This window comes from Protomyctophum bolini, assembly GCF_963924005.1.
Source record: "Protomyctophum bolini genome assembly, chromosome: 3".
Classification (NCBI taxonomy): Eukaryota; Metazoa; Chordata; class Actinopteri; order Myctophiformes; family Myctophidae; genus Protomyctophum; species Protomyctophum bolini.
The window spans coordinates 9,768,986-9,783,320 of record NC_137864.1 but is presented as its reverse complement, the minus strand read 5'-3'; the positions used below and the strand labels follow the sequence as shown (position 1 = coordinate 9,783,320).

Below are 14,335 nucleotides of genomic sequence, written 5' to 3'. Positions count from 1 at the left end.
AGTCAGGTGACTTAGAGGAACTCATCAAGTATTTCCTTGCTCGTGATCTCCTTAAATATGCTCGACTGATGCCAGTCTATCTTGCCCAAATGAACGCTCTTGAACAGGATGACCCTGCAGAAACATGGAACGCACTGAAGTCAGGTGAATTTGTGGTCAGAGACACCGTTCACTCATCTCTTCACAGATCAAGCCCTTGAGAAGGAAATCAAGAAGCTAAAGGGACATGGTGGGATGGTTGGAATCAGTAGAGATGAAGCAGCTCTGGACCGACTAGTCACTACCACACCTCATCTTTCTGGTCTAGTGAATCAGTACCTCAACATCTTCCCAAAAGCTTCCAGGTCTTCAGGGAAAGAACATTATCAGCTCTCAGGAGAGATTGCATTGAGGTCAAGAGAAAATGCTCTCAAGCAATGTAAATTGATTGAGTTGCACTGTGGAGGCAATCTGTTCAAAGAGAACACACAATTGAAGAGTCTGGTTTCATCAGCGCCTGTGTCAGATGGGGAAAAAAATGACATTCTTCCTGGGCCTACACAATTTTTCTGGTGCTGACTGGGGAGGAAAATTTGTTGGAATCTCCAAGAAGACATGGGTCAATGCCTACTTGAGGCTTGATGATGATGATCCTGCCATTAACTGCTTCAAGGACCTTGGAATGGGTTCCATTCCACCTGAGCTTGTTAACGGCAAGCTTCCATCACCATTGGAGTCATTGGAGCATGGAGGTCCAACAACCTTGCCATTACTAGATGGGAACTATTGAGGGTGAGATGCTACCTCCAACCCGTGCTGCACGGCTACCACATATCCTCTGTGCCAACTACGTCACAATGCGGGATAAGTCATTCATACCTGGAAAATTGCCCCGAGCTTCCACCAATCGAACAAAATGGATGGAATTCAGATAGTGGAGGGTATGTTCCAGTCGGGTGTCTTGCCCTCCCTGCTCCAAAGGCAGTACTTGAGCTCATCAAATGTGGTTGCAAAGCAGGTTGCAAGGGACGGTGCAGCTGCTCAAACAATAACCTGCCTTGCACTCCTCTCTGCAAATGCTATGGTGGAGACTGTGTCAACACTATCAGGGAGGACATTCAAGATGATGATGACAAAGATGAATAGATCCTACAAATAATGTATTGTAGGCATAATTTACCATGGGCTCTTTAAGAGGATAAGTGTGTGTGTGTGTGTGTGTGTGTGTGTGTGTGTGTGTGCCCAAAGTGAGAAGTTGCAATACCTTTATTCCCTGCAGTGTCAACAATAATGGTAGAATACTAATAAACTATCAAAGTACTTTACATAAACGCAAGATATTCTAATACTATTCGAAATACTTGCAAATCACATGTAACAGGAGCAGAGCGAGGAATGCAATGAGTACTGAGATGAGTCCGGGGGGCCCCGGGTGAAAGACCCCAACCAAAAGTCAGAAAAGATTATTCTGGCTACTTTCAAAGTGTAAGAAATCAACTCAGAATATTTCGGACATTAAGGCGAGACACTACAGGTGAAATCATGATATTTTTTCTTTTTTTTTGTTGCTATTTTGCTTCCTAAACATGTTTTCTTTCAAACTAAAGCAAAATACACATTAAAAATCAGTGTTGGGCAGTAGCTAGCTACAAGTAGCGAAGCTACATAGCTTACTACATTTATCAGTAGCTTGATGGTAGCTTCACTCCTTTTGAACCAAGTAGCGTTTTTTGTAGTGTAGCTATTTTTAGACCCAAGTAGTGACGTAGCTTTCAACAAAAGCTACAAAAGTTACAAATTGACTGTTAAATAAAGTTTTGTGGGGGGAAAAAATCCCTGGAAAGAAATCCATGATTGGTTGGTTTAGATAAGAAGAGTCTGACACAAACAAACAGACAGGCATTATCTAGTCCAGTTGTTCCCAAACATTTTTGGACCAGGTACCCCTTTTGGGGGTAGATATTTGTCCAGGTACCCCCTCATCCTCGCAACACGGATAACAATATATTTACAACCACAAGCAGTGTTTCCTGCAGGAAAAAGCTTTGGCATGGTGCTGGGCACAGGCCGCAATTTTGATTAATTAATTAATTTGATTAATTAATTAATAAGATTAATACATTAAGATTAATTTGTATTATTGCTCTTGTATTGCTATTGGAGACACTGGGGGGACACTGGGCAGGCACTGAGGAGGCACTGGGGAGACACTGGGGAGGCACTCAGGGGCACACTGGGGAGGCACTGGGAAGGCACTCGGGGGCACACTGGGGAGGCACAGGGGAGGCACTCGGGGGGACACTGTCTAAATGTATACGTCTAAATGTATAATAATAATAATAATACATTTTATTTATAAGGCGCCTTTCAAGGCACTCAAGGTCGCCGTACAGGTTAAAACAGTACAAGTTAAAAGCAGAACAGTTAAAAGCAGAACAAAAACACAGCTTGTATACAGACGTCTAAATGTAGACGTCTAAATGTGTACGTCTTCTCTTATGGGGGTCCCTGGCATATCTTTTCAAATGGGGGTCCACAGGCTAAGTAGTGTCAATTTGGGGGTCCTTGACATGAAAAAGTTTGGGAACCACTGCTTTAAACACTTTAGCACTTATGAACATGAACAAAATAGATGGGTCCCCCCTGGAACTCCCTCAGGTACCCCTGGGGGTCCCCGGACCCCACTTTGGGAACCACTGATCTAGTCTAAATCCCTGTCTCTCAGCTGGTGCGCAAATGGCTAGGCTGTGGCAATAATAATAATTAAAAAAAAGAACAAAAAATAACTAAAATCGTTCATTTTTTGGAACCATGAACTTTAGTTCAAAATGTTGAATTATGAACTGAATTAGTTCCTTTAAAAAAAATTAACTGTGAACTGAACTATAGTTAATAAAAAAAAAGAACTTTCCCAACACTGAACACATGAATCAGCCACACCGCAAGGTACATTAATACAAGTAAATGTGAAAAAGTTGACACCAAAAGCCAGACAGAGGGCTTGTTTCCAGTTTGTTTTTTAATAAACAACCAAACTCAGCATTTTTGCCTGCCTATTAGGCTATTTGTTCGGTGGAAACTTGATCATGAAGTTGATAAAAATATTTAAAAAAAAAGTAGTGTCCATGTAGCTAGCTACTTTTGCCATGTAGCTTATAGTGTAGCTTGCTATAATTATCTGGGGATAGCTTTGTTGTAGTTGAGCTATATTTAATAGAGAGTAACTGGTAGTGTAGCTTACTACATTTTCCAAGTAGCTTGCCCATCACTGTTAAAAATACAGATTTAGATGTTTATTTTGATAGTTTATTTTAGCCAATGACAGCTCGTTTTTCTGGGTGAAATGATGATTGGTTGTTGGTACAAAGGAAGTGACCATATTTGGATCAGACCACAGTCAGCTCGAGGTCCAGACCTTTCCAATGATATATGCCATTATATGTTGTTGCCAAGGTTTGGATGAGATATTTTGTCTCCAAATAGTGGCTTCAAATAAAACGTTTTGGAATTTTACAATACAAATCTTTAAAGGCCGTTTTCTCAAAATAGGTTTTCCTCATACCTGGGACAAAGAATCTCCACTTCAGTTGAACTCACATACACCAAACGTTCCAGTCTCATTCATAACTATATTCCGCAGACATTTACACATGGATTTGTTGATATATCATTCACAGCCTGATTTACATCACATTTTATACCTAAAAACATGCCAAAAATGGTTTTTTTATGCCTGTTGACACTATTTTCTGATTTGTGGAGTGATAATTAGAGATATCAAAAATCCCATGAGTAATTTTCTTTGTCTCTAATGTGCCAACAAAATGAAATGATAATTTTGAACCTGGCTTTATCCGATCTTCAGATTTATCGTCCCGAAATGTATGCAAATTAGCGCATATAATTCCTAATTTGCATATTTAAACATATAATTTCAGAAAACTTGTAATACAAAAAATCTTATTTTTAATATAAGTAATCAACTGGAGAAGTTTCGTTGTGATAGCTATTATTTAACTTTTTTTCCCTATTCACCTGGGGTGGCATACCATTATGGGAGGTCCCAAAAGATATGACCCCCCCAAATAAGGGGTGGGGGTCGGGAAAATTTGAACCCCATCATTTTCTGACAGTTTGGTCCCTATGAAAGCCAAAAAAGCAAAAAAATCACTTTTAGCAAAAAAATCCTACGGAAATACACATCGTACCACACTATAACTCTGGTCCATAGCTCTAATGTAACGCATTAGAACTATGGACCAGAGCTAGTCCCGTCCCGTTCATAGGGGGGTCCCGTCCTAGCTCTAATGAGTTCATTAGAGCTATGGACCAGAGCTAGTCCCGTCCATAGGGGGGTCCCGTCCATACTCTAAGGAACCGTCCCCGCCGGCGTGTCATCACTTCCTGTCACCATTTGACCGTTTCCTTCACAACCACGCGTCGCGTCGCTGTTACCAAGGAGGTGAAATAAAACGTCCGGGTTTCCGAGGCTACCAAGGAGGAGTTAGGACCTGTTGCTGGCTGCTGTCTGATCTGAATTCTGGATGTTCCTCGGTAAACAACAAGATATTAGCCAAGTAACAGTTTCAAACTCAAGAGCAAGTCGGAGAAGAGAAACTATGGCCAACGACGCCCATCGGACAAATGTGTTGGTCACGTCGTGTTTAAAAACCCCAGTGGACCCGCTCACCAAAGCGCCGGTGGCTTTGTACGAGCGTGAGCGAGCCGTGCCATACAGTACCGTCCCAACAGGACACAACATGAGGCACAACCTGGACTTCTTTCAAAGAGAGGTGAGGGTGAATGACTAAATACAGTTGAGTCAATCCAGACGGTGAATGAGAAATTGTTCAGCGAGTGTGGTGTCAGTTCAGTTGAGTGCAATACAAGCACAACGGTGTCGCTTGTCGACAATTACAGATTTTCAGCTGTCAAGGTCGCATGATCGTCTGAATTCCTTTTCAGTATACATTTGGCTTTAGTTGACTGACATCCTTAATTTTTTACTTTTTGGAATGCTGTAATGTAGACTAATTCCTTTACAAATTTCAAGTAGGAACATTCATCATTGTCAACTTCTCTCATTTCCCAGTGTTTCCAGGCCAGCCTGCGTGATTAGACCTGTATATTATGTTGTCTTTACTATTTCTGGCCTCCTACCTTGACTAGATTATTATAAGTCACAGTGCTATCATAATCCCAGATGCTTAATTTTCGTCTGGACAGACAGACAGCAATGCTCTGGTGCTCTCATGCAGCAGTTTAAAATGCCTGGACCCCGGCCTGAGGAAGATCTTAAGCTGTCTAGTCAAAAACTAATGATAATTGGAAGAGAGATGGAGGAGGAGGCACCGAGGCAGCAGACATCTGACGTCTTTATTTGCGACAGACACCCTGTGTGCTCCACCATATGGCTGTACTAACTGCAGTTGCAGGGGGATAATAAGCTTAGACCCAAAGAGGAGTCATTTGTAATTACACTGTGTGCCGTGCCACCACTGATCTGCTGCAGGAGGATTTGGTGGTTAGGGAGACCTTTCTGGTCTGGGTGATGGCAGGTTGACCCCTAGTGACAGATACAGAGTGTATCACCATTAAGGAATGCAACTCAACCCTGCATTAAACCTCGTTATGGCAGCCGAGGCAGGCAAGAACCCCCCCAACAGGGATCAAATGGGGACTAAGAGTATCACAAAATGTAGCCTACTGTTATCACTTATGAAACTCACACATCAGTTATGTTGTAGTGTCAACCTTCAATCTAGCCTGGTATCACTTCTTGAGTTGACAAAACTGAATGAGTCAAACCACAAATACACACTTGGCATAATGTTGCGGCGTGCATATATCTATTCAGTGATGCAAATAGCCTGCATTCTACATCCTTAGACTCACTAAATTGAGAAACAACGCAACCGTGTCACCCTTCGGGGCTCCTGGGATGCAATACTGTACTCAGTACTGTACTCGGACTCATAAAATGTCCATGGGAACCCATCTTAAAAGAAACACCCCTGGGTCCAGGGATCAATTACATTGAAAACCTATTTACATCACTGTCTATTCATTTGTGTATGAAACTTACTATATATAGAGCACAACAGTGGGCGTGGTTTTCTGGACCCACTTAAAAATCTGCTATTAATTTTTCCCATACAGATTTACAAAAATATATCAATTATTCTAAGACTAGAATCAAGCCATCCAGGATCCCGGTGAATCATGACCATAAAACCTTTGATTCGGTGAAAAATAATAATAATAATACGAAATTGAATATTTTATTATATGATATACTATATTTAATAAATACCATTTGTTTTTCATTTTCATTTTTTCACAGAATCAAAGGTTTTATGGTCATGACTCCCCAGGATCCTGGATGGCTTGATTCTAGGCTTAAAATAATTTATGTGATTAATGCACCCTGCTTATATGAGACAATTTAAAAAGAAACTTCTATGACCGTGCTGACATAATGAAGTGACATTATTCCGGTACAGTGTGTCAGCCTAAGGTGTCAGCCCTTCGGTCGCCCGTTGCCTTAAAGCGTCTTACTGGTATAAATAGTTTTGTAAATCTTGATCGGAAAAATGAATGGCAGATCTTTCAGAGGGTCCAGAAAACCACACCCACTGCTATGCTCTGCTAATTGCTATGCAACCCAAAGACATGTGGCAGAAGTCTGTGAATTTACCTCAAGTACCTCAATATGTGTATAAGAAAAGCTGTGTAATGCTGTCACAGAAATCATTCAGACTTCAAATGCACAGTATAGATCAATGATCACCAAATAGCACATCCTTCATGCAGTCTGTTGTACGACGGTGTTGCGTGCTGAAAATAACTGCTCTACAACCTCAAAATGCATAGCATCGCAAGCAATGCATTGTGAGCTTGTAGATCTGTTATTTTAGGTGCGTAAATTAAGCTTAACCCATCACCTTCTTCTCAGATGGAATACGAGGACTCTGGCTCTGAGTTTGGCGATAGGGAATCTTCTGGAAGTAGCCCTCTCATGGTCAAGGACTACAGGGTAACGGGGGATCAGCTGGACCTGCGTGAGATATTCTTCTCCAATGAGGAGTACTACAGCAAACTGGAGGAGCTTAAGAAGGCCCATCTGAGGACCATGGCTGAACTGGAGGGCATGTACCGCAAAAATCTGCAGCTTCAATCTCCCCTGGATGCAGCAGTGGAGACTGGGCAGAGGTGTTTTGTTATTTCTCATGATAATATCAGTCACCATATATAATTACATTACATTAGCCTGGTAAAATAAAAGTATGAAACATAAAATTGAATTCCACGACCAGGAGGGTTTACCCGGCTACCATTATTTCAGTTGATCTAAACTTCTAAAGGGACATACATTGTCAATAATTCTTCACAATCCTAGCCTTTTTGACATTTATAATCCAACATTATCTGCATTGCAAATTAAATTAAAAAATAGTATATACAGTCCTGTCTTTTGTATCATTGTGGAAAAAAATAAAAGACTTGTATGACATGTTTGTCTAAATAGAAATATCTTAAATATATATATATATTACATACCATACAACATGGTACGCATATTCATGGTATGCAAAAAAATAATAATGTGCTTACTTACTTAGGCTTAGTTCCTCCCGTTCCTATTGGAACATTTAATTGGGCGACGAGTGCTCTCCATTTACCTTGCACATTTATAATGTGCACAATGCACATATAATGTTATAATGCACATTTATAATGTGCAAGGCCTGTCAAATGATGGCTAGTAACTTGGCTAGTAACTTATGAGTTACTTTTGCCAGGCATGTCATGTCATTTGATTCACTACGTTCCGTGGACTTTTTTGCTACTAAGTGACAAAATAGAATCCACGGAACGTAGTGTATCAGGATGGATCCTAGTTTTTTTTTTTATATTTTATTCTGCTTTTTATGCCTTTATTTCATAGGACAGTAGACCCCCCCCCCCCGACATGCTGTCAGGATGGATTAGCCTAGGTGCCCGGACGTCTACGCCAGCCGTCCGGGCCTGAATTTTTATATTTTATCAGCTTTATGTATTAGTGGTGATATTCTAATTCTCTATATTATGAAAAATTAATCACCTTTGGTTAACAGCAGAATGTGTTTCTCACTAGACTACCCTGGGTAAAGGGCAACCCAGCAGCTTCACAAGGACTGAGGAAGTTCCACTCGGCTATAGAGCTCCGCAGAGGTTCTGGACTCTGTTGGACTCAGATGGACGCATCCGATGAAGAGGAAGCCAATGCTAAAGACATGGAGAAAGATCCAAAAGATCACATCAAGAACATGTGGAAGGACTTTAAGTTGTCACACCGTCACCCATCCTCCTCCTCACTCCAGAGTTTGCCATCAGATAACAGGACAAAAGGGAGGGGAAAGAAGAATCAGGGACGTAAAGAATCGAGTCACAGGGTTACCGTCCCAGAGCCCTTCCACATGACCTTGCGCGAAGCAGAGAGACGCCGACGCGGCATCAAAACTCGCTCAGAGATTGAACATGAGAATGCAGAGCTGCGCAAGCAACTGGAGGAGGTTACAGAGTGCCAGCGAAAGTTCCGCGCCAGCCCCTTGCCCGCACATGTTCGCCTGCCACTTCACGGAGATCTCCGTGGAGAGGAGCGGCGCCGTTCTACACGCGAGCGGCAACCATCTGTCCAGAAGCCATTCAGCTTCCTGGAACGGGAGCGCCTGAAGAAGGTGCAGAGAGAGGAGCAGCTCCGTCACCTCCAGCCTTCTGAGCAGGAGACAGTGACGCCCTTTAGGGCTAAACCTGTGCCCAAGGCTGTGTATGAGGCAGCGACTGGGGAACAGATGAAGGAGGAACAGCTGTATCGTGCCATCAAGATGCAAATGAGAGCTAAGGAGATGCTCTGCAGCTCTTCTATGCCATCCAGCATTCTTGCACAACGACTCAGTGAGCGGAAGACAGCCTCCCTGGCTGAAGAAGACTCCCACAGGCCTAAGATAAATAAAGAGATACCGGACTTTGACGCCAGTTACAGGCGCTTCCTGAAGCACCTGGAAACCCGAAAGGAAGTGAGACCTGTGACCACGTGTGAACCCTTCCAATTAAGGACGTCCCAGATCTCCTCACACCGCGAACGTATTCTGGCTGACATTGAAAAAGAACTGACAAGCCCCCGGTTGAGACGTTGGTCCGGGGCCGCCCGCACACACAATTCTAGTCTCTGTTCTTCTCTCTCAGGAAGCCTGGAGCTCCTCCCAGGAAAAGTCACAGATGCCGCCAAAAAGCGCCAAGAGGCTGTGAGGTACCATTATAGTGGATACCGATGGCACCCTAGATAGACGAGATAGTCAGAGCCTCAGAACCCACATGGTCCGTTTAGACATATTGACAGTGAAAATTATTTATTTAATTTAATTCTACAATGGATACTGTAAATCCCTCTGGAACTCATTTCCCATTTAACACTCACCCCAAACCCTCCACCTACAACAGACTTCCTCCTCCTACACTATACCCCATAGTTGATCATTGTACCTAAAAGTCCTCAAGTCTCTAAGTTAGTCCTCAAAGTCCCTTCTCCACACGTCTTCCACCATCTGTGACTTGATTGTCTTCCTTGAGTAGAAAGGTGCTTGAGCAGAGGAAGAAGGCAGAGGAAGATGAGGAGATACAGCGAGAGAAACGGAAGCAGAAGGAGAGGAATCTGCAGAAGGTAGTGCTGAAGCGTGCTCAGGCCAACGATCCCCACCTGGCACTCTCACAGACCAACCAGAACAAACTCAGAGAGTTCAGGTAATCCAAAAAAACAAAACAAAAAAAGAAACAAGACACTATTACTGTTCACCCCTACAAATGTATTGTTACTGCAGTGCACAGTAACTACATTCACATTTCAGATGTAATTGTATCATTATATTTGGGATGGATGGAGTACTTTATTTCACACATAAAAAATGATTAGTTTGTTCTGCTTTATTAACTGTGAGATCTAAGACCTGATGTCATACTATTTTAACCATGTTCTAACTAAACTGTCTGTATAAGATTATGATATAAAAGATATTGATAATGTAGCTGAAAGAATGTCAGAATTCCTAGCTTCTTTCTACAAAGTAGTATTTTGTCATTGTAATATTAATCAACTTAGTGGTACTTCTGTATTATTTTCGCTCCTATGCCACCAAAATATGGAACCAACAGTCATTAAGACATGTGAATCCCTTGACTCCTTCAAAACCGCTCTCAAAGGGCACCTACGGACGGCTGCAATTCGAAACTGGCCTCCGTAAAATCTGAATCCCCCCCTCACTGTATAATGTTTCTTTTCCCATTTTGCTTCCTTTATGATGAATTCCTGTTTATTTGTACGCCTCTAAATGTTTTGATGAATTGAACATGGTGGACCCTCTTGTAAACAAGTGTAATGCTTAATTGGGTCGTCCACTCACAGTTAACAGTCTTTGTATTGAGTTTGTGCTTGAAATGTAGTGTAATTCTGCAAACTGTTAATACATATTTCAATCAATTAATCACACACACACACACACACACACACACACACACACACACACACACATACAGTACACAACCTCCCTCCCTTTTGGTAGTTATGGTAGCTGATGCTGTTATCCACACTTTGTATGTCAGGATATTCTGTGTGTATGTTGCTTGTCAGGTTTTGAAAGAAGACTGTTGTGATTGTTTGGTTGATCATAGTATGTATATTTTATATAGGAAACAAGACCTTCAGCGCAAGAGGGAGTATCAGCAGGAGATCAAAGAGATCCAGGAGAGGGTAAAGGGGAGACCTCTGCTATTAGAGCAGGTTGCACAGGTGAGGCCCTGGACCTTTTATGGGTTTCAGGTTATGTGTAGTGTGAGCATACAGTAATTATATATCATTGACTGTCAAAGATTGTTTAGCCTGGAAACCAGACGAATCTGCCACAGCTAAAATAAATAACCCTGTGCAGATTTGTCTGTCACTCGATTTGAATTACATTTCGCTCACCCAGAGTTGTGGGTGACCAATCAGTGCCCACTATTCAAAGTGGCTGTGGCGTTTGAATCTGTTTATACCGCCCCTTGGAAATAAATCTTCCACACTGACGTTCCACGTTGGCCATGCCAGGCTAATAATGTTTACTTCCTTATTAGTTTTATTAGTACCGGTAGTATGTTATTTTCACTAACATGCTACTTTTAATTCAAGGACTTCTTTAAAAAGGTTCACATTGTGGTTTGTACAATTCTTATTGACTGTACTACTTACCCTATTAAATGGTTTTGTTATTTATAAATGTGTAAACGTTAGATATTATTTAATTAATATATTATTCTTACTGTTTACACAATTTTTGAAACAGCAAGGCCTTTTTTTGTGCGATTAATTCACGTTAATTTAAACTGTTGTTTATGTCACGTGTACATCCACACAGAACACGAATATTACTCAGCAATAAAGCAACCTAATTTTTGAAATGACGCAATGTATGATGCATTAACAAACAAATAGTTTGATGTGAAATATTTGCGACACATTTTCATATAGTTTATTACACCCTCCTGGTGTGTCGGGACCTAAAGTTTTGAAAAATGCAGAGGCTGTAGGTTTGATGAACATAGCATTAAAGCTGTCACAAATTTTAACATTTTACATATACAAAATACATTTTTGATTGGCTTTTAGGCTTTGTAAACAAATAGGAAATATAAACGGTCATGGTGTGATGTGTTTTGAGCTTGTAGATGGGCCATTTCTACTATTTAAAATGAACATTTTTCAACATGAAAATAATTGTTATCTCAATTAATTGCGATTATGTAATAATTGTGACAGGCCTACATAGCATTATGACAACTGTCTGTGTGTTTGATACAGAGGAATGCCAAACTGGCAGCTGAGAAGCGATACACAGAAGCCCTGCTTAGCTGTGGCCTGAGTGAGGACTTTATCAGTAGGAAGGTGCCCAAGTCAACAAGCACTGCCCGCAAGAGCTCCACTGAATCTAAACAAAGGTAAATATATTAGTTACCCGCTGGTAAAATACCATCCAATCTCAATCCTTATCTCTCTACTGTTGTTACATTATAGTACCCCTTGTATCTGTTGTAAGAGTGCAACGGGTAGTCGTGTACCTGGGGTACTCTGAGTCTGACAACAAATAAACAACAAGTACAATGTGTATTGCATAAACGGGTGGTTCATATATTTCAGCCTTACATCGTTCCTGACTTGCCTTCTACCCAAATAGGCTGCTGCCCGTTTATAAATTGATTGTAATATATCTAACTTTATTAGCATTGTTGTAACAAGTACTGCACTGGGTTCTCTAAAAACGGTACAATAAGTACTCTTGACAACAGGTATAATGGGTGTTGCATAACTTCCTGTAGCGTGCATTTCCAACGCGTGAATTCCGTTTGTGTCCGAGCATAGGCATGGTAACGCCCCACCTGCCTGTGATTGGCCTACCGACACTGCCTGTCTTGACTGTCCTCCGAGGTGGATATGGTGGACAGTCTGATGCGAGGTTACTCCGTGGTGGGAAATTATACAGTATAGTATAGTATGGTGTGATACGAGAACGCTAACTTGTAAAATTTATTTTTGTAGGCAAAACTAATATTGTTTATGCCGTTTGCTTTGATGGAATAATTGATTGAACATGCACGCCATAATATGATTTGATTTGGGTGTGTTTGTGTTGATTATTGTGTAATTTGTGTAAACTTGAAACATTATTGTATATAAAAAGATCTATTTTCCCTTCATCTTTATCCATTGTAGTGTAATAGCATTAGTTTACTATAATTAGATTAATACACGATAATCAACACAAACACTTTATTTAGAACACACCCAAATCAAATCATAGTACAACATACGTGTTATTCAATCAAAGCAAACGGCATAAACAATATTAGTTTGCCTCTTCTACAAAAATAAAACGTACAAGTTAGTTACAAGGCTGCATTCTGTTGCGCGTGCCAAGCTGTCATTCTCTTGTAGCCTATTATTTATTTCTCACTCTCACCACGGAGTAACCTCGCGTCTCGGAGGACAGTCAAGACGGGCAGTGTCAGTAGACCAATCACAGGCAGGTGGGGCGTTACCATGCCTATGCTCGGACACAAACGGAATTCACGCATTCCCAACTTGTGTCGTTCCCAGCTTACATCATTCCTGACTTGTGTGCTCCCCGAGTAGGCCAGTGCGCCGGTCTAGTTCTATAACTTTTATATAATCATACATAGCTTTAACTCTTATTTACCATCCAGCCACAGATTGCTTGCAGATTGTTTATGTAATTAGCTAGCTTTCTAATCAGATAAGAGCATTCTGCAGATAGTTCTAATGACTTACTTCTTTTGATATTTTAGCGACAAGGAGGCAGATATGGACTATATTCCTGTTCGCTTCAGAAAAGTCTACTTGGATGACGAAGATGCCGAACCAGGATCAGAGGAGAGGGACAAAATTGAATCCAGCAAGGATGAAAAAGATGACGGTAGCGCTGATGGAAAGGAGGCTGACAACGGAGATGCCCAAAATTACTCAGATGACAATGACCACTATTCGGATGATCACGATCACGAGAATGACTCGCACAACAGTGAGAAGGACTTAACCGAGGAAAGACAGCAGGATGATGACCTCATTAAAGAGCACGAAAGCAACAGAAGTAACCAGCACAGTCGCAATAGTCAGGGCTCAGACAGAGCTGAAAGCACTGTATAACTTAGTGATGAGGAAAACAGAAATTATTTTCTATGAAGTTGTCAAAATGTCAGGAAAGAAACAAGGTTACATGCCAGGGAGGGATGAATTGAGTCTTTATAGAGGACCCAAGTGCAAAAATGGGACCTTATATAGCAATATTATTTTGTTAAAACGTTGTTTAGTGTATTATAGAAGAAATGTGTTTCTATACTGTCATCACATTAAAAAGTATTACGAGTTTCTTGTAACATCGACAATAAAAAGTGTTTATATTCAGTTCAATACATTTTGTAACTATCTGTGATTGCCATCTATCTATTCATAGAAAATCTCTGTCAGTCCTTTGCATATTTCGAGACCTGTAGTGTACAATCCAATCTGCTTCACTCATGGCAGCTGAGGACCCAAGGGAATGCAGTCGAATGTGAAGTCGATCAGATCACTCATATTCAACCTGTGGGGTCCCAAATGATTTTGAGGGGTCCCCAGATGATATTCTTAATAGAGGGTATGCGCGTGACATAATCATACCCGGAAGTTATGTGGGAAGCCGTGAACGCACACTGAGTGGCAAAAGAAAGACATTCTGGCCTTGATAGCCCATACCCCCAAACAGCTAAAAGTCCTATCTGATTGATTACA

At 41.2% G+C, this 14,335-nt stretch overlaps 1 protein-coding gene across 1 annotated transcript; it reads left to right on the top strand.

The window, feature by feature from the left end:
• Positions 1-4,598: 4,598 nt before the first annotated feature.
• On the top strand, positions 4,599-13,711 carry fam161a (FAM161 centrosomal protein A; the record flags this gene model as incomplete). Its single annotated transcript, XM_080758892.1, has 7 exons — positions 4,599-4,772; positions 6,935-7,191; positions 8,117-9,271; positions 9,595-9,762; positions 10,705-10,804; positions 11,852-11,988; positions 13,354-13,711. The coding sequence occupies 7 exons, from the start codon at positions 4,599-4,601 to the stop codon at positions 13,709-13,711; spliced, it is 2,349 nt and encodes a 782-aa protein (XP_080615018.1).
• Between the last annotated feature and the right edge of the window lie 624 nt (positions 13,712-14,335).